General features: G+C 45.5%; 1 protein-coding gene across 6 annotated transcripts in view; it reads left to right on the top strand.

Moving 5' to 3' along the window:
- The window catches only part of SETDB2 (SET domain bifurcated histone lysine methyltransferase 2), a 212,838-nt gene that overhangs the window by 99,833 nt on the left and 91,383 nt on the right, over positions 1-21,622 (top strand). For all 6 annotated transcript variants that reach the window (XM_030200466.1, XM_030200463.1, XM_030200469.1 and 3 more), the window contains one exon: positions 19,985-20,078. In XM_030200466.1, coding sequence (XP_030056326.1) covers positions 19,985-20,078 — 94 coding nt within the window. The remainder of the gene's footprint in view (positions 1-19,984; positions 20,079-21,622) is intronic.

Below are 21,622 nucleotides of genomic sequence, written 5' to 3'. Positions count from 1 at the left end.
ATCGCTGCACAATCATGTATGTCTCTAATTAATGGGTCTAATTGAAGTGCAAATAACAGAGGCGACAGAGGACAACCTTGTCTAGTTCCCCTATTGATCTGAATTTCCCCCGATATATTTCCATTTACCAGCACTTGTGCTCTTGGTTTATGATATAATGCTCTAATTGCCTGCACAAAGTTGCCATTAAATCCATATTTCTGTAGCACCGAATATAGAAAGGGCCATTCCACTCTGTCGAACGCTTTTTCTGCGTTGAAGCTGATCATCACAGCTTGCTCTTTGGAATGACCCAGTCCTTCCAATGACGCCAAAATATTCCGCAAGTTTTTTGTACTTGATCGCCCTTGGACAAAACCAACCTGTGCTGGATGAATAAGGTGAGGCAATATCCCTCCTAATCTTTTGGCCAATATTTTTGCAAATAATTTTGCCTCTTGATTAATTAGGGAAATGGGTCTATACGATGTAACCAGCTGTTCATCTCGCTTTGGTTTAGGAAATACTACTATCCTAGCTAAATTCATATTATCAGATAAGGCACCCTTCTCTATCCATTCATTGAACATCTCAGTCAAGGTAGGGAGAATCGAATCCCCCATCATCTTATAAAATTCTGTTTTAAAGCCGTCTGGACCTGATGCTTTGCCTGATTTACTTTGTTTGATTGCCCATCCCACCTCGTCTTCACTAATCCTAGCATTTAGCCGCTTTCTGTCTCTACTTTGCAGCCTCGGGATGTGAACACCCTCCAAGTAAGACTCCCCCTGTAACTCGTCTTGATCTGCCCTCTTATAAAGTTCTTGATAAAAATTTTGAAAAGCCTGTCGAATTTCTTTATTAGAGTGTATGAGATTCCCATTTTTTTGTTCAATAGTTGTTATATTTCGGGAAGTAACCTTAGATGCTATAAGTCGAGCTAAATATTTGCCCCCTTTATTCCCGTGCTTGTAAAGTTGAAAGCGATAGTAGGCCTGAGATTTCACTTCTCTCTCATGTAGTTTGGTGTTTAAAGTTGCTTGTATGGTCAGAATCTCTTGTCTGATATCATTACTGGGGTTCAAACCGTATTGGCGGTTTAATTTACCTAAGAGTTGTTCTAGTCTCATTATTTCTCTGTCTCTCACTCGTTTATATTGCGTGACATAGCTGATTATTTCCCCCCTCAACACCGCTTTCGCTGCTTCCCAGTAAGTGCTGGTCTCAGCCACTGAGCCTTCATTAAAATGCTTAAATTCTGCCCATTTAGCATGTAAAAACTCCCCAAATCTTGCATCTTTAATTAAGTATGTTGGAAACGTCCAGCTTTTTAGCAAGTCTTCATCCTCCCCTCCCTTCCATGTCATTCCGACCACCGAATGATCCGATATGACACAGGGATCTATGTGTACCTCAGTAATGTCTGTTATTATAGTTCGTGATACCAGCAAGTAATCAATTCTTGATGCTGACCCATGTGCTCTAGATTGGTGTGTGTATGCTTTCTCCATAGGATGCAAGGTGCGCCAGACATCTATTAAATCTAATATTTCACATAAATCCGGTAGACCCCTAGTATCTATTTTTCTTATCTCCTTTGGCGGATGCGATCTGTCCATATTCGGATCCCAAGTCATATTGAAATCTCCTCCCATCACTAGAGGCAAGTTTTCCAATTGAGTGATTTGGGAGAGCAATTTCTTATAGAATTTTAAATCTAACACATTGGGAGCATATATATTTCCCAATATTATAGTTTTTTTTATTAATGGTTACTATGCTTAGTACAAATCTACCCTCTGGGTCTGAAATAGTTTTATGTATCTTAATTGCTAGCCCTTTCCGAAAAAGTATGGCTACTCCCCCTTTCCGACCCATTGCCGCAGCTGCCACACAATCTGCCACCCACCATCTGGCTAATTTGGCATGTTCCACTGTTGATAAATGTGTTTCTTGGAGCAGTGCAATATCTGCTCTTATATGTTTAAGATGACGCAGTATTTTTGATCTCTTAATGGGGGAATGTATTCCCCCCACATTCCAGGATGCTACCTTAAGTAGTTATCGTTCATATAGCGATTTTCCATCATCTGATTACCTTTTACTATCAAGAGTAGCCAGCCCAGCCTCCAGCCACTCCTGCTCATACCCCATGTTCTCATCTTCGTATTTATTTGCGTCTGTAGGTTACATTGAGTTGCTCCCTTCCCCCTCCCCCCCTTGCATTGTCTTGTAGTTATCTGTTCCCTACCCTCCCCCCTCTCCCCATTCCCCCCCAATAGCCCTCTCCTTCCCGTAGGAAGCAGGTCACTGTCAACGCTCCTCCTCCCATTATTTGTATCCGTCCCTTCTCTACTCGTTCTTCCGTTAATGATACATGTATGTGTGAGTAAGTATTACCTCTTTAACATTCAGTCCCCCAACACATTTAACTTTTGGATTTGCCATTCTCTACAATTATTAAGCAAAAGCAGTATTATTAGTCTTAAGTAATCTTATGGTTGTCAGATTCTTTCAAACTAAGATTGTAATACTTTCAAATCCAATTTAACTGATTTCAGGCCCTGCGACTTACATTACCTGCAGTGTCAACTTGCTATCAACAAAAGTAATATCTTAACATTATTATACTATATCTATTATAACATACTTTCATGATTGTGTGAGTATGTATTACCTCTTTATCATTCAGTCCCCCAACACATTTGACTTTTAGATTTGCCAGTCTCTACAATTGTTAAGCAAGAGCAGTATTATTAGTCTTATGAACTCTTAATGTTGTCAGATTCTTTCAAACTAAGATTGTAATACTTTCAAATCGAATTTAACTGATTTCAGGCCCTGCATCTTACATTGCCTGCAGTATCAAATAACTAACAACAAAGGTAATATCTTAACATCCTTATACTATATCTATTATAACATACTTTCCTAATATCCAAGATTCTTGGCCACTTTTCATGCTTAAATCGTCCTTTCCTGTTATCCTGTTTGTATTTCAATTGGCCCTCTAATGTTTTCAATGTCCATTATGTCCACCTTAAATCCAACTTGTGTCGCTTTTCAATTTATCCTTTAATAATCTCTTTCATGGATCATCTGCCCCAACATCCTCTTATTATAATTTTTCACTTTTCACACCATTGTACATTATCTCAAGCATTTAGCGAAGTCAGTTGGAAAATGTCTTTTTTCAGCGATGTAATCCTTCACTCTCAAGTTTCCGGCCTCTCTTCCATCTGTTGCACAAATAGTTTTGCTTCTTCCATAGTGGTAAACAACTTTGTGCCCGAAGAATGAATGATTCTCAACTTCGCGGGGTATAATAGCGCAAACTTGATCTTTTTATTCACCAATGCTGAGCATATCGATGAAAACTTTTTTCTTTGCGCCGCCACCGCCGATGAATAATCTTGAAAACAAAGAACTTTGCGATTTCCACTGTATAGTTCTTTGCCGTTGCGTAGAGCTTGCAAAATGGCGTTTTTATGATTGAAATTGAGGATTTTGCAGATGACTACACGTGGTCTTCCCTCCGCCACGTTCTTCGGCCCTAGTCGATGTGCACGCTCGATTCTTAGCGGCCCCAACATCTCAGGTAACTCCAGTTCTGCTGTGAACCACGTTTCAAGATATTTACTGAGTTCACGATCTCCTTGCCCTTCAGTTAGTCCCACAATTCGGAGATTGTTCCTCCTCGACCTATTTTCTAGGTCTTCGAGTTTATCGTCATAGGAGGTGATTGTTTTCTTCAGTTGATTTATCTCTGCTTCTAGTACACTGACTCGGTCTTCCGTTTCACTGGCCCGCTGTTGATATTGCGCCATATCCGTTTGTATTTGGGCTATATTGTTATTAAGGGATTCCAACTTGTTGTCCAGGGAGCTCAATTTTTTATCTAATATTACCTCTAGCGCTTGTGTGACTTCTCCCACAATTTCAGCGGCCCAGGCGGACCCCACCTCTGACGTTCCCGGGCTCACCGGCGCCGCCATTTTGTCTCCAACTAGGCGAGTTTTTTCTTTCTCTTTTCTTGTGTTTTTTGTCGTCATTGCCGTAACTTTCTGCGCTCGGTCCGTTCACCGTGAGTTCGGCTAATGTTCGCTCTCAATTAGCAGGATGTTAATCTTTGTTTTGCAGCGATTTTTTGCCCAGATGTTTGAGGAGAAGGCAGGAGCGATCCAACTAGCGTCCACTCCCGCTCATAGCGTCACGTGACCCCCTTCCCCTTAGTTTTAAAACGTGAACCTTGTGCCACAGCATTAACAGATAGCTTCTAGCAGGCAGTGCAGGATCTAGTTTAGTATTAAGGGGGGAATAAAATAGAGAGAGAGGGAAAAGCAAGCAGGATCTAGTTCAGTATGAAGGAGGACTTAAGAGAAGGAGAGAAATTCCATGTGTAAAGAGGAAAAGGATAGTGATAGGAGTGTACTACTGTCCGCCTGGCCAGGATGAACAGACGAATGTAGAAATGTTAAAGGAAATTAGGGAAGCAAACAAACTGGGCAACACAATAATAATGGGTGAGTTCAATTACCCCGATATTGACTGGGTAAATGTAACATCGGGGCATGCTAGGGAGGTAAAATTCCTTGGCGAAATAAAGGACTGCTTTATGGAGCAGCTGGTATAGGAGCCAATAAGAAGGAAAAATTCTAGACCTAGTCCTTAGTGGAGTGCATGATCTGGTGCGGGAGGTAATGGTGCTGGGGCCACTTGATAAAAATGATCATAATATGATCAAATTTGATATTAGCTTTGAAGTAAGTATACTCAGGAAATCCAATACGTTAGCGTTTAACTTTAAAATTGGAGACTATGATAAAATGAGAAGAACAGTGAAAAAAAAAACAGAGGACCAGCTTCGAGGGTCAAAAATTTACCTCAGGCCTGGATGCTGTTCAAAAACACCATCCTGGAAGCCCAGGCCAAATATATTCCATGTATTAAAAAAGGAGGACGGAAGACCAAACGACAGCTGGCATGGTTAAAAAGTGAGGTGAAGGAAGCTATTAGAGCTAAAAGAAAATCCTTCAGAAAATGGAAGAAGGAACCGACTGAAAATAATAAGAAACAGCATAAGGAATGTCAAGTCAAATGCAAAGCACTGATAAGGAAGGCAAAGAGGGACTTTAAAAAAAGATTGTGTTGGAGGCAAAAACACATAGTAAAAATTTTTTGTAGGTATATTAAAAGCAGGATGCCGACAAAAGAATCGGTTGGATCGCTAGATGACTGAGGGGTAAAAGGGGCAATCAGGGAAGACAAAGCCGTAGCAGAGAGATTAAATGAATTCTTTGCTTCGGTCTTCACCGAGGAAGATTTGGGAGAGATACCGGTGCCAGAAATGGTATTGAAAGCTGACGAGTCGGAGAAACTGAAATTTCTATAGACCTAGAGGATGTAATGGGGCAATTTGACAAATTGAAGAGTAGCAAATCTCCTGAACCAGATGGTATTCATCCCACAGTACTGATAGAACTGAAAAATGAACTTGCGGAACTATTGTTAGTAATATGTAATGTATCCTTAAAATCGAGTGAGGTACCGGAAGATTGGAGGGTGGCCAGTGTAACGCTGATTTTTTTTTTTTTTTTTAAAGGTTCCAGGAGAGATTCGGGAAATTATAGACCGGTGAGTCTGACGTTGGTGCCAGGCAAAATGATAGAGACTATTATAAAGAACAAAATTACAGAGCATATTCAAAAGCATGGATTAATGAGACAAAGCCAACATGGATTTAGTGAAGGGAAATCTTGCCTCACCAATCTATTACATTTCTTCAAAGGGGTGACAAACATGTGGCTAAAGGGGAGCCGGTTGAATATTGTGTATCTGGATTTTCAGATGGTGTTTTACAGAGTACCTCCATGAAAATCTCCAGAGGAAATTGGAGAGTCATGGGATAGGAGTTAGTGTCCTATTGTGGATTAAAAACTGACTAAAAGAAAACAGAGAGTAGGGTTAAATGGTCAGTATTCTCAATGGAGAAAGGTAGTTAGTGGAGTTCCCCAGGTGTCTGTGCTGGGACTGCTGCTTTTTAACATATTTTTATAAATGACCTGCAGATGGGAGTAACTAGTGAAGTAACTAAATTTGCTGACGACACAAAGTTATTCAAAGTAGTTATATCGCGGGAGGATTGTGAAAAATTGGGAGACTGGGCATCTAAATGGCAGATGACGTTTAATGTGAGCAAGTGATGCATATGGGAAAGAGGAACCCAAATTATAGCTACGTCACGCAAGGTTCCATGTTAGGAGTCACCGACCAAGAAAGAGATCTAGGTGTTGTCGTTTTTGATACTTTGAAACCTTCTGCTCAGTGTGCTGCGGCGGCTAAGAAAGCAAATAGAATGTTAGGTATTATTAGGAAAGGAATGGAAAACAAAAATGAGGACGTTATAATGCCTTTGTATCGCTTCATGGTGCGACCGCACCTCAAAAAAGATATAGTGGAATTAGAAAAGGTGCAGAGAAGGGCGACGAAAATGTTAAAGGAGATGGTACGACTTTCCTATGAGGAAAGGCTAAAGTGTCTGGGGCTCTTCAGATTGGAGAAAAGACGGCTGAGGGGAGATATGATAGAGGTCTATAAAATAATGAGTGGAGTGGAACGGGTAGACGTGAAGCGTCTGTTTACGCTTTCCAAAAATACTAAGACTAGGGGGCATGCGATGAAACTACAAAGTAGTAAATTTAAAACGAATCTGAGAAAATTTTTCTTCACTCAACGTGTAATTAAACTCTGGAATTCGTTGCTACAAAATGTGGTAAAGGCAGTTAGCTTAGCAGAGTTTTAAAAAAGGTTTGGACGGCTTCCTAAAGGAAAAGTCCATAGACCATTATTAAGTTGGACTTGGGGAAAATATTTCTGGGATAAGCAGTATAAAATATTTTGTACTTTTTTGGGGATCTTGCCTGGTATTTGTGACCTGGATTGGCCACTGTTGGAAACAGGATGCTGGGATTGATGGGCCTTTGGTCTGTCCCAGTATGGCAATACTTATATTCTTATGTACTAATCATAGAATTGCCCTTTTTGTGTTCTGTAAGTGCTCTAGGAGGCTCTTTGTGTACGTTTATGTATTATTTGCATTCTTGGAGACTTCTAAAGAGAGGAGGAGCATATACATTTTCTCTGTCCACAAGCAGGATGAATCAGCTACACAAGTGGATGATGTCTTCTGATGGTGCCAAGAAAGCCTAGCCCTTTCAGAGCTCTGAATTAACTTGAAGAAGCTGTCGTGCATGGCCATTACTATTCATTTCCACCCCTGTGGTGGTACCTCCAGTTTTCTTTCTGCTTAGCCAGCTGGATTTGAAAGCTAGCTTTCTCATATCTGCATAATTCGGCTATAACAATGTTTACCTTTTTCAGAAAAAATTTCATCTTTTCTCTGATGCTGCATTGTATTTTGTTTTTTTGTTGCCCTCATACAAAAAATAGATAATTTAATTTGTTAACTTAACTAATTTTTATTATGTCCTTTAGAGAAATAAGAATTCAGAAAGTTCTCAGCCTGGTATAAAAAGATGAGCATTTCTGATTATCACAAACAGCTTGTCCTTTGCCTAGGTCCCACATGACTGAAACAACTGTTAACTGTGGTAGGATGTCTCCAAAAGCTTTCAGAAGCATATAGCATAGTTTATAGGTGTTCCTACCTGTTGGCAGGAAATGACAAGTTCAATATAGCATAGTTTATAGGTGTTCCTACCTGTTGGCAGGAAATGACAAGTTCATCTAGGCAAGGTTATCTGGGGAGATGTTATCTGCGGACTGGCATCGGAGCCTCACACTTTTGTTTAATAACCCCTTTCACTGACTGGTATCTCTATCCAATCTGCTGAAGGGTCTCTGCTTCTAAAAACCTCAGCTTCAGTGTACTGTTTCAACAGATTCGTTTAATATAGGATGGGAAGTCCATCTCCAATCCCAACATACCCAAGAGTGCTTGTCAAGAAAAGGGAAAGAATTTTATATTGATCAATTGGCATTAAAACATGGATGATGGCTCATATATGTTTGCATATTGTGAAAATGATGAGGCTTGTGTGATAATGAAGCTCCCACCTCAGGCTCCCAGATCCCTCTTTCACTCAGGGTGAGCTGGTTCTCCATATGCAGATTTTATGCAAATTAATCTACCACCCTTTTCTACTCAGGGTGACCTGCTTCTCCAAAAAGCAAACACAGTCAGGTTTCACCAATCAGGCTCTTTTCATACACATCTTTATTCCAGCCTCTGGGGCACACTTCTTTCAGCTTTAAAACACTTTCACAAGCTTAAACAGTTCTTCCAGCTTAACCATTTCTTCCTACTCAGTGCAATTTTCCATTTTAAACATTTCTTCTTGCACAGTTCATTATCCATAGATTTCTTCCCCCTGAGCCCTCTCACCCAGCCATTTGGGCTCAGTCTTAACTCAGTCCTTGGACTCTTCTCACTGAGCTGTCTCACACAGGCCTTTGGGCTCAGTACTAACTCAGTCCCCAGACACACAGTACCTCTTCACTGTTTTAGACCCACAGTCTTTTCAGCTGGGACACACAGTACCTCTTTGAACACATATTTCTTATACCTGGCTACTCCAGGGCCTTCTTACCCCAGCCAGCTTCCTTCTGGGGACACACAGTTCTACTACCAGGCCAAAGGGCACAGCCACTACTTCTCATGGGGATTCCCTGGCTTCAGCTACCAGCCCCTTATTCAGCTGCCAGCTCTCCTTTCCCCCTTCTCCCTCAGGCGGGGTACTAAGTGGTTAAGGGCTCAACAGGACTCAGCCCTCCTCCTCTCCCCCTCTCCCTCAGGCGGGGTACTAAGTGGTTAATGGCCAAACAGGACCCAGCCCATAACCTGCTGCACCTGTTTCCATCTCCAGGACTCTCCCCGGTCCTAGCGACCTCCATCTATACCTCCCCTTTCTGGCTCCCTTTTGCCACTCACCCAGCCCTTCTCCCTGGACATTCTAGGGCAACAACGCCCTCTAGGGGCCTAACCAGGGTAGGACAGCCTCTTCCTTATTACAATATCAGATTCAGAACAAAGTAGGAATGGGCATTCAAGGAGCCATGCATTTCATAAACATAGAAATGGTGCAGGATTGTTTGCTCTTCACCAAGAAACTACTACTAGAATTTGGGATCGGGCAGTAATTATAGCCACATAACTGTCTGGAGTGTAAAGTCAATTAGCTGACAAATTGTCAAGTCCTGCAACTGCACAAATTGTCCCCAAGTATCACAGTAGCAAGATGGCTGTTTCAAAGGTTAGGAACACTACAGGTAGGCCTCTGTTCCAGGACATTAGCCAGGAATAGAGTAGCACTGATACCTTGACAATATACTGGACATGGGATCTCTTGGATGCATAATCCAATCAAACTCGTAGTAAGCACCATGTTCAAAATAAAAGAAAAGAGAGGTGCCATGATCTTCAGTAAGGGCCAGACAGATCTGATTCCTTTTTCTGTTTGAAATATTCATGAAAGAGGCAATCAAATTGCAAATGCTTTCAAATCTTATTACTCAGATACATCCCACCCTCCAGTATCTACTAGCCTTAGTTCCTTGGATGTTGAGCACCAATTAGTATCATCTTTAGACCTACCAGTTCAAATGCAGCTGCTATTTTTTAGAAGTTCTTTTCTACAAGAAAATCATGTTGCTTCAAGAGAAAAGGTTCACCATCTAGTGTGCAGCCAAAAATCAGGACTCTTTAATGCCTTCCTGCTTTACTTCTGCAGTGCCTTTTTTCTGTTATATTAGGAGGGTCTTAGAACATCATCAGTGAAGGTATACCTCTGTGCCATTTCGCATACTACAGAAAGGAAAATCCTTTAACCAATCTGTTTATGCCCTATAAATGTCAAGATTTATGAGAGGATTTCTCCATACCAAACCATCTGCTGAAAAACGATCAGTGGAATGGGGCTTTTCTCCTGGCATGATTGATGAAACCACCATGTAAACCAATGGAGCTTTTGTTTGAGCATACCTCATGGATAGTGTCATTTTTGAAGATATTACTTAAGCTTGAGGAATTGGCAAACTGTGAGCAATAGTGTCAGATATGGTAGCACTTGGGGTGTATTCCAAGTTTCTACCAAAAATAGTTTTGTCTTTCCACATTAACAAATCAATAGTTGTGCCAATCTTCTGTGCTAAGCTTTATACTCTGTCTAATCTAATAAGTTCATCAATAAACTATTTATCACAGCGTAACTACCATTCACCTGAACTTATTAGATTAGGCAGTGTTTGGGATATTGCTGGATTTATATATCGAGTTAATCCCCACACTATAAGTAAAAGGTCTATTTAATCAGAAAGCTTTATACTCTGGCATTTGCATTCTGTCTGAACAGCAACCAAAGGTGCGAAGGTGGTCAAAAGAAGGAGAAGCAACGAAGGTTATCAGCAATGTGAATTTATTGAGAGTTGACCCAACTCAGCTGGGGTTCAGCACAATTGCCTGCATCAGGGGTCATCTGATTCGATAATTCAAGTATTGCTCAACTGTACAGCACCGACTTGACTTGATTCTTCTCATGATTTGCCGAATGGCAATCTGCACAGTTAGAAAGCTTTTAGGTTTTTTAAACATTTTCATTATGAGCTGAAAGCTTTCTATTGTGCAGACTGCCATTCGGCAAATCATGAGAAGAATCAAGTCAGTGCTGTACAGTTGAGCAATATTTGAATTACCAAATCAGATGACACCTGTTGCAGGCAATTGTGCTGAAATCTAGCTGAGTTGGGTCAACTATCAATAAATTCACATTGGCTTCTTCTCCTTCTTTTGACCACCTTCATTCCTTTGGTTGCTATATATATTGCGGAGGTTTCTTCCTGTTGCTTTTGTTCTGTCTGAACAAAGCAAAAGAACATTAAAAGTTATCTCAACTTTTTTATATTTTGCTACCTGTACTCATCTGTGTGTCACCATTTCTAATAGAGCAGTAGCTATCTGGTTGGTAAAATGTGTTCAGTTTTGGTATAAGCAGACTTGCCTTTCAACCTAAGGTAGAGTAAAGGTGCACTGAAATCAGAGCAGTGGCAACATCATTTAAAATCAACATCGCGAGAAAAAATTCTACAGCAATGTAGTCCTTACTGAATGTATTTACATCTCACTTGTGCCTGAATCTCTTATCCAGAAGAGACAGTGCTTTCGCTCAAGCAGGCTTAAGAAATTTATTCACAGAATAACTTCAGCTCACACAAAGTGAGAAATAGAAAACATGAATAGAACAGAATAGAAAAACAGGTTGCTCAGAGACAATGCAAATCTAGGATTGCATAGTCCAAAACAACTCCCTGCAATGCAGATGTACACTTCCAAGACTTTGATGTGATCCTAAAGCAACCCTTAACTGGCGAGTCCCCACTTGTGTGAGTAAGTAATTCTGCTTGTTGGCAGAGAAAGCAAAGGTGCTCACTTGTAACGGATTAAATCAGACAAGCAATTCTACTTAAGCCACATACAAACTAAAGTACGAGCACAAGATCAGCAATTCATATGCTCAGAAGCTTTTTCAAGCTAATTCTGAGCTTGGAGAGAGTTACAGTATCTAGGTGCCAACAAATGATGTCGCCCACTTGTGCTTGGTTATTCTGGGGTCTACATAGAACAACTAGTATGGGTAAGCAGCTTTGCTATTTCTGACTTTGGGATCTGTTTCTAAAAGATGCTAAAATTGCACATTAACGTAAGTGCTAACACTTGCATTAACAGCACAGTTAATATTTGATTTACTGAAAAGGTTGAAACCTTTAGTAAATTGGCCATTAAATACATTTTTTATTTGCTAATGCAATTTATATTAGTTTGCCAAAGCTAATATAACATAGTAACATAGTAGATGACGGCAGAAAAAGACCTGCACGGTCCATCCAGTCTGCCCAACAAGATAACTCATATTTGCTGCTTTTTGTGTATACCCTACTTTGATTTGTACCTATGCTCTTCAGGGCACAGACCGTATAAGTCTGCCCCGCACTATCCCTGCCTCCCAACCACCAGCCCCACCTCTCAACCACCGGCTCTGGCACAGGCACAGACCGTATAAGTCTGCCCAGCACTATCCTCACCTCCCCAGCCCTGCCTCCCAACCCCGGCTCTGGCACAGACCGTACAAGTCTGTCCAGCACTATCCCCGCCTCCCAACCACCAGTCCCGCTTCCCACCACCGGCTCTGACACAGACAGTATAAGTCTGCCCAGCCCTATCCCTGCCTCCCAACCTCCAGCCCTGCGTCCCGATCTTGACTAAGCTCCTGAGGATCCATTCCTTCGGCACAGGATTCCTTTATGCTTATCCCACGCATGTTTGAATTCCGTTACCGTTTTCATTTCCACCACCTCCCGCGGGAGGGCATTCCAAGCATCCACTATTCTCTCCGTGAAAAAATACTTCCTGACATTTTTCTTGAGTCTGCCCCCCTTCAATCTCATTTCATGTCCTCTCGTTCTACCACCTTCCCATCTCCGGAAAAGATTTGTTTGCGGATTAATACCTTTCAAATATTTGAACGTCTGTATCATATCACTCCTGTTTCTCTTTTCCTCCAGAGTATACATGTTTAGTTCAGCAAGTCTCTCCTCATACGTCTTGTAACGCAAATCCCATACCATTCTCGTAGCTTTTCTTTGCACCGCTTCAATTCTTTTTACATCCCTAACAAGATACGGCCTCCAAAACTGAACACAATACTCCAGGTGGGGTCTCACCAACGATTTGTACAGGGGCATCAACACCCCCTTTCTTCTGCTGGTCACACCTCTCTTTAAACAGCCTAACAACCTTCTAGTACTGCCACCGCCTTGTCACACTGTTTCGTCGCCTTCAAATCCTCAGATACTATCACCCCAAGATCCTTCTCTCCGCCCGTACCTATCAGACTCTCCCCACCTAACACATACGTCTCCCGTGGATTTCTACTTCCTAAGTGCATCACTTTGCATTTCTTCGCATTGAATTTTAATTGCCAAACCTTAGACCATTCTTCTAGCTTCCGTATGTCCTTTTTCATGTTTTCCACTCCCTCCGGGGTGTCCACTCTGTTACAGATCTTAGTATCATCCGCAAATAGGCAAACTTTACCTTCTAACCCTTCAGCAATGTCACTCACAAATATATTGAACAGAATCGGCCCCAGCACCGATCCTTGAGGCACTCCACTACTTACCTTTCGCTCCTCTGAGCGAATTCCATTCACCACCACCCTCTAGCGTCTGTCCGTCAACCAGTTCCTAATCCAGTTCACCACTTCGGGTCCTATCTTCAGCCCCTCCAGTTTATTTAAGAGCCTCCTGTGGGGAACCGTGTCAAAAGCTTTGCTGAAATCTAAGTAGATTACTTCCATAGCTCGTCCCTGATTCAGTTCTCCTGTCACCCAATCAAAGAACTCAATGAGGTTCGTTTGACACGATTTCCCTTTGGTAAATCCATGCTGTCTCGGATCTTGCAACTTATTGGCTTCCAGGAAATTCACTATCCTTTCCTTCAGCATGGCTTCCATTACTTTTCCAATAACTAATGTAGTAACTATACTGTAAGGAGGTATAGTTAACATTGGCATTCTCCGAGGACAAGCAGGCTGCTTGTTCTCACGACTGGGTGACGTCCGCGGCAGCCCCCACCAACCGGAAGAAGCTTCGCGGGCAGTCCGCACGCAGGGCACGCCCACCGCACATGCGCGGCCGTCTTCCCGCTCGTGCGCAACCGTTCCCGCCAGTCTTTTCTTTTCTGCGCTGGAGAGAGTCGTGCGTCGCCGCTCTCTCTTAGTCAGCCCCAGAAAACCGTCGCGTTGTCCGCGAATTCGCTAATTTTCTGTTTTTTGTTGCCGCGCGCTTCAAACCTTTTTTCCTTTCTTAAAAAAAAAAAAGGAATAGAACGCGCTGAATTTTTCCCTCATTTTCTAGCGGGGGCGTCACGTTGCGGCCTTGTGGTCACGCGGTCGATTTATTTTTCGAGGTGTGATTTACCGCCACCATCGACGACTTTAACTTCGCCAACGCGATTTTTCCGTCAATGTCCTCGAAGGTCCCGAGTGGATTTAAGAAGTGTGGTCGGTGCGGCCGGCCTATCTCGCAGACCGACACCCACGCTTGGTGCCTCCAGTGCCTCGGGCCGGAGCACAATATCAAGTCGTGTTCTTTGTGTCTTGGTCTCCGGAAACGGACTCAGGTTGCGAGGCAAGTTCTTCGGGACCGTCTTTTTGGAACTTGCGCCGGCCCCTCGACGTCGACCTCGACGGCATCGGTATCGACGGCCGGTTCTTCGGTACTGGTATCGATGTCCGTGAAATCGGCACCGATGGCATCGACCCCAGGAGTACAGGTCCCGCCGGTCCTCCGGTGACGGTAGGGGTGAGAGGCCGCGTGGGCAATCAGCCCCGGTCAATCCCTCTGCTCATGGCCCTCGGGACCGAACCCTGTCCGACCCGGCCCCTCGAGATCGAGGGGGATCGACCTCCTCCTCCTCCGTTCCACCTGGCGCCGATGACGGGCACCGCAAAAAACAGAAGAAGCACCGTCATCGGTCCCCATCGGTGCGCCCGGCCCTCGGTGCCGGAGAGGAGTCGACGCCGAAGCGTCCATGTCGAGAGGAAAGGTCCCTCTCGGTAGTGGAGGTACCGACACGTCAGGGTCCCAGCACTTCGGTGCAGTCTCCTGGACCCGAGCAGCTTCCGGCACCGACGCCTCTACCAGCCCCCTCCCCCCGTCTTTCCCGACAGCGGGCCTGGACGAGTGCCTCCGAGCCATCCTTCCGGGGATCCTGGAAGGGCTGATGCGCCAGGCTGTGCCGGCGCCGGGGGTGCTTGCGCCCTCGGCGCCGTTGACTGTAGCGCCGGCGAGCTCTAGCCCGGTGCCGAGGCCTTCAACACCGCCGCCGCTTGCGGCGCCGGTCTCGACCACCACGCAGGTGGAGTCCCCGTCGACGTCGATGGAGGGAGCTTCGTCCCCGCCGGCGCGGGAGTCCACCGCTCGACGACACCGAGGCCTCGGTGCCTCAACGTTGAGCCGGGCCCAGTTGAGGACTCAGCTACATGAGCTTATGTCCGATACCGAGGAAGAGGCCTCGTGGGGGGAAGAGGAGGACCCCAGATATTTCTCCTCAGAGGAGTCTGTGGGCCTCCCCTCTGACCCCACGCCTTCACCAGAGAGGAAGCTCTCGCCTCCTGAGAGCCTCTCCTTTGCCTCCTTTTTCAGGGACATGTCTATTTGCATTCCCTTCCCCGTGGTCTCTGTGGATGAGCCGAGGGCTGAGATGCTCGAGGTCCTCGACTATCCATCACCACCTAGAGAGTCCTCCACGGTGCCGTTGCATAATGTCCTTAAGGAGACACTGCTTCGGAACTGGATGCGACCGTTATCTAATCCCACCATCCCCAAGAAAGCAGAGTCCCAGTACAGAATTCACTCGGACCCAGAGTTAATGCGGCCCCAATTGCCTCATGACTCGGCGGTCGTGGATTCTGCTCTCAAGAGGGCACGGAGTTCGAGGGATACCGCCTCAGCGCCCCAGGGGCGGGAGTCTCGCACTCTGGACTCGTTTGGGAGGAAGGCCTACCAATCTTCCATGCTCGTGACCCGCATCCAATCTTACCAGCTCTACACGAGCATCGACATGCGGAACAATGTGAAGCAACTGGCGGACCTGGTTGATAAGCTCCCGCCGGAGCAATCCAGACCTTTTCAGGAGGTGGTCAGGCAGCTAAAGCCGTGCAGAAAGTTCCTGTCCAGGGGTATCTATGACACCTGTGACGTGGCATCTCGTGCTGCGGCCCAAGGTATAGTGATGCGCAGGCTCTCATGGCTGCGTGCCTCTGACCTGGACAACCGCACCCAGCAGAGACTGGCCGACGTCCCTTGCCGGGGGGATAATATCTTTGGTGAGAAGGTCGAGCAGCTGGTGGACCAACTGCATCAGCGGGAAACCGCCCTCGACAAGCTCTCCCACCGGGCGCCTTCAGCATCCACCTCAGCAGGTGGACGTTTTCCCCGGGCCCGGCAGGCTGTGCCCTATTCTTTTGCCAAGCGTAGGTACACCCAGCCGGCCCGAAGGCCTCGTCAGGCACAGGGACAGCCCCAGCACGCTCGTTCTCGTCAACAGCGTGCGCCTAAGCAGCCCCCTGCGCCTCCACAGCAAAAGCCGGGGACGGGCTTTTGACTGGATCAATGGGAACATAGCCGCCCTCAAAGTGTCCGTACCGGACGATCTGCCGGTCGGAGGGAGGTTAAAATTTTTTCACCAAAGGTGGCCTCTCATAACCTCCGACCAGTGGGTTCTCCAAATAGTGCGATGCGGATACGCCCTGAATTTGGCCTCCCTGCCACAAAATTGTCCTCCGGGAGCTCAATCCTTCAGCTCCCATCACAAGCAGGTACTTGCAGAGGAACTCTCCGCCCTTCTCAGCACCAATGCGGTCGAGCCCGTTCCACCCGGGCAGGAAGGGCAGGGATTCTATTCCAGGTACTTCCTTGTGGAAAAGAAAACGGGGGATGCGTCCCATCCTAGACCTGAGAGGCCTGAACAAATTCCTGGTCAAAGAAAAGTTCAGGATGCTTTTCTTGGGCACCCTTCTGCCAATGATTCAGAAAAACGATTGGCTATGTTCCCTGGATTTAAAGGACGCATACACTCACATCCCGATACTGCCAGCTCACAGACAGTATCTCAGATTCCACCTGGGCACACGGCACTTTCAGTATTGTGTGCTGCCCTTTGGGCTCGCCTCTGCCCCACGGGTGTTTACAAAGTGCCTCGTGGTGGTAGCGGCGTATCTACCCAAGCTGGGAGTGCATGTGTTCCCATATCTCAACGATTGGCTGGTCAAGAACACCTCGGAGGCAGGAGCCCTCCGGTCCATGCAGTGCACTATTCAACTCCTGGAGCTGCTGGGGTTTGTGATAAATTACCCAAAGTCCCATCTCCAGCCAACCCAATCTCTGGAATTCATAGGAGCTCTGCTGAATACCCAGACGGCTCAGGCCTTCCTTCCCGAAGCGAGGGCCAACAACCTCCTGTCCCTGGCTTCGCGGACCAGAGCGTCTCAGCAGGTCACAGCTCGGCAGATGTTGAGACTTCTGGGTCATATGGCCTCCACGGTCCATGTGACTCCCATGGCTCGTCTTCACATGAGATCTGCTCAATGGACCCTAGCTTCCCAGTGGTTCCAAGCCACCGGGAATCTAGAAGATGTCATCCGCCTCTCCACCAGTTGCCGCACTTCGCTGCTCTGGTGGACCATTCGGACCAATTTGACCCTGGGACGTCCATTCCAAATTCCGCAGCCCACGAAAGTGCTGACGACGGATGCATCTCGCCTGGGGTGGGGAGCTCATGTCGATGGGCTTCACACCCAGGGTCTGTGGTCCCTCCAGGAGAAGGAGCTGCAGATCAACCTCCTGGAGCTCCGAGCGATCTGGAACGCACTGAAGGCTTTCAGAGATTGACTGTCCTGCCAAATTATCCAAGTTCGGACAGACAATCAGGTTGCAATGTATTACACCAATAAGCAGGGGGGCACCGGATCTCGCCCCTTGTGTCAGGAAGCCGTCGGGATGTGGCGTTGGGCTTGCCAGTTCGGCATGCTCCTCCAAGCCACATACCTGGCAGGTGTAAACAACAGTCTGGCCGACAGGCTGAGCAGAGTCATGCAACCGCACGAGTGGTCGCTTCATTCCAGAGTGGTACGCAAGATCTTCCGAGAGTGGGGCACCCCCTCGGTGGACCTTTTCGCCTCTCAGACCAACCACAAGCTGCCTCTGTTCTGTTCCAGACTTCAGGCACACGGCAGGCTAGCGTCGGACGCCGTTCTCCTTCATTGGGGGACCGGCCTCCTGTATGCTTATCCTCCCATACCTTTGGTGAGGAAGACCTTACTGAAGCGCAAGCGAGACCACGGCACCATGATTCTGATCGCGCCCTTTTGGCCCCGTCAGATCTGGTTCCCTCTTCTTCTGGAGTTGTCCTCCAAAGAACCGTGGAGTGTTTTCCGACACTCATTTCGCAGAACGACGGAGCGTTGCTGCACCCCAACCTGCAGTCCTTGGCTCTCACGGCCTGGATGTTGAGGGCGTAGACTTCACTGCGTTGGGTCTGTCTGAGGGTGACTCCCGTGTCTTGCTTGCCTCTAGGAAGGATTCCACTAAAAAGAGTTACTTTTTCAAGTGGAGGAGGTTTGTCGTTTGGTGTGAGAGCAAGGCCCTAGAACCTCGTTCTTGCCCTGCACAGAACCTGCTTGAATACCTTCTGCACTTATCAGAGTCTGGCCTCAAGACCAACTCAGTAAGGAATCACCTTAGTGCGATTAGTGCTTACCATTATCGTGTGGAAGTTAAAGCCATCTCTGGAGAGCCTTTAGTCGTTCGATTCATGAGAGGCTTGCTTTTGTCAAAGCCCCCTATCAAGCCTCCTACAGTGTCATGGGATCTCAACGTCGTCCTCACCCAGCTGATGAAACCTCCTTTTGAGCCACTGAATACCTGCCATCTGAAGTACTTGACCTGGAAGGTCATTTTCTTGGTGGCAGTTACTTCAGCTCGTAGGGTCAGTGAGCTTCAAGCCCTGGTAGCTCATGCTCCATATACCAAATTTCATCACAACAGAGTAGTGCTTCGCACCCACCCAAAGTTCCTGCCGAAGGTGGTGTCGGAGTTCCACCTTAACCAGTCAATTGTCTTGCCAACATTCTTCCCCAGGCCGCATACCCGCCCTGCTGAACGTCAGTTGCACACATTGGACTGCAAGAGAGCATTGGCCTTCTACTTGGAGCGGACACAGCCCCACAGACAGTCCGCCCAATTGTTTGTTTCTTTCGACCCTAACAGGCTAGGGGTTGCTGTCGGGAAACGCACCATCTCCAATTGGCTAGCAGATTGCATTTCCTTCACTTACGCCCAGGCTGGGCTGGCTCTTGAGGGTCATGTCACGGCTCATAGTGTTAGAGCCATGGCAGCGTCAGTGGCCCACTTGAAGTCAGCCACTATTGAAGAGATCTGCAAAGCTGCGACGTGGTCATCTGTCCACACATTCACATCACATTACTGCCTCCAGCAGGATACCCGACGCGACAGTCGGTTCGGGCAGTCGGTGCTGCAGAATCTGTTTGGGGTGTAAATCCAACTCCACCCTCCAGGACCCGAATTTATTCTGGTCAGGCTGCACTCTCAGTTAGTTGTTCTTCGTAGGTCAATTTCTGTTATGCCCTCGCCGTTGCGAGGTTCAATTGACCTGGGTTCTTGTTTTGAGTGAGCCTGAGAGCTAGGGATACCCCAGTCGTGAGAACAAGCAGCCTGCTTGTCCTCGGAGAAAGTGAATGATACATACCTGTAGCAGGTGTTCTCCGAGGACAGCAGGCTGATTGTTCTCACCTACCCTCCCTCCTCCCCTTTGGAGTTGCTTTTTTTTATCATTTTTGCTTGTCATTCAACTGGCGGGAACGGTCGCGCACGGGCAGGAAGACGGCCGCGCATGCGCGGTGGGCGTGCCCTGCATGCGGACCGCCCGCGAAGCTTCTTCCGGTTGGTGGGGGCTGCCACGGACGTCACCCAGTCGTGAGAACAATCAGCCTGCTGTCCTCGGAGAACACCTGCTACAGGTATGTATCATTCACTTTACTGGTGTATTGTATGTTAATGTTAAGGAGATGCTTGTAATATGGTTCTATAATAATAAGTTCCTTTAAATATTTTGAGTGTTAGTCCTTGTTACATCTGCATTAACGGTAATGCAGACTAAAATGGTACTGTGCATTAATGTACATTAGTACATTAGCATTTCTGCACTTAAATAAATAGGCCCCTTTCCATTTCTTGTTGTATAGTCAGGATATTATCTGTCTACCTTGGTGTTACAAGAGTGTGTTTTTTCTTATTAATTATGAATTAAGAAGCCTTTTTTAAGAACAACAAATGCATCAGTCTCATATTTTAAGAATAAGCATTGATTGCAGTTGTTGAGGTCCTATAATGATGTTCATCTTTCACATAGATGCTGCAAATATTGACGATGATGATATACAAAAAAGCATACCATGTTTGCTTGCCTCACTGGAAGACGAATATGCTGAAAATGATTCTGTTGTGTGAGTATAAATCAACATTTTATTATAGATTGGCCTAGAAATTAATACATTGCATATTATCTTAGAAGACATGGTAATGAGTTCATTTTGAAAAAAAATAATAAGCAAACCACTTATCGCTTACTTTAAGAAAATGTGTGTGCTTAGGTGCTTACAAATTCAGACATGGCCCTATTTTTCCCAGCATATTTGTTGGGGCGCTCTTCATAGATGAATTTGAATGAGTTTGGGTATTAGAGCTGGAACTTCAGTACAAGACTTTCCAACTAAATTTCATCCAAAACCTGAATTCCCCCCATTATATACATACAGATAGAAACAGCATTGTCAATAGGTATTCTTCATTGTTGAAATTGTCATTGAGACAATTATTGTCTACAAATTAATCTGTCAGAGAATATAGATAACTTCTGTAGGATGGGGTGTAACCTGAGGCAGAAATGGACATGTTGAACCCATGTCTGTTATGAAAATAATCCTCTTCATTTTTCTGTTATGTGGAAAGACAGTTCTCAAATATTTTAGTTTTCTAATACCACCAGCAAATCTCATTCAAACAGAGTTAACACTGTTCTTTTCAGTAAGAGGAAACCTGTGGAAAGAGGTGAAAACTGCATCTAATGTTTACCGTGAAGAAGGTCCTCTATTTGGCTTTTGATTTAGACCAGTAGACTGCTGGTACTAATCCCAAATAGAACAGATTTCCTCATAATGTAATTTAAAGGACTAGATGAAAAGAAAACTGTTACCAACAAATCATGTACCTTGCCACAGAGGAAACGTGTTCTCTAGATTTTATTTATTTGTTTATTCATGCTTATATACCATAATTATAAAAAAAATGAGTTTTAGTTCAATGTGGCTTACATTTAACAGTTACGGGAGATTACATTGATGCATGACAATTGCTAAGTAATATGGATTACAATAATTAAGTTGTACAGAACAGTGGTATTATGGTATGATAACAAGTTATTATTAGTCCGCATCTGTTAACCATAGAATTTCTTGAAAAGGTAGGTGTTTAGCTCTTTTCTGAATTGAAGGTAGTTTGTGATGTTTCTTGTGACCTTGGGAATTGAGTTCCACCATTTTGAGCCCAGGTAGCTAAATCCTGCCATGTAGATGGATTTGTAGATTAATCTTCAGAATTGAGAGGTCTTATGGATAAGTAAACATAAGCCTATTCCTAATCTGGCCCCTTCATGCCAGGGCAACCCAATCCCAACCAAAGATATGGTAACACTGTTAGTTATGCCACCTAGAATGGGTGGCAGAGCTGGTGGTTGGGAGGCTGGGCTAGTGCTAGGCAGACTTATACGGTCTGTGCCGGGGCTGGTGGTTGGGCGGCGGGACTAGTGCTGGGCAGACTTATACGGTCTGTGCCGGGGCTGGTGGTTGGGCGGCAGGGATAGTGCTGGGCAGACTTATACGGTCTGTGCCAGAGCTGGTGGTGGGAGGTAGGGTTGGTGGTTGGGAGGCGGGGATAGGGCTGGCCAGACTTATACGGTCTGTGCCCTGAAGAGTACAATACAAATAAAAAA

The sequence above is a fragment of the Microcaecilia unicolor genome, chromosome 4, assembly GCF_901765095.1.
Source record: "Microcaecilia unicolor chromosome 4, aMicUni1.1, whole genome shotgun sequence".
Lineage (NCBI taxonomy): Eukaryota > Metazoa > Chordata > Amphibia > Gymnophiona > Siphonopidae > Microcaecilia > Microcaecilia unicolor.
This window is presented reverse-complemented; position numbering and strand designations above follow the sequence as displayed.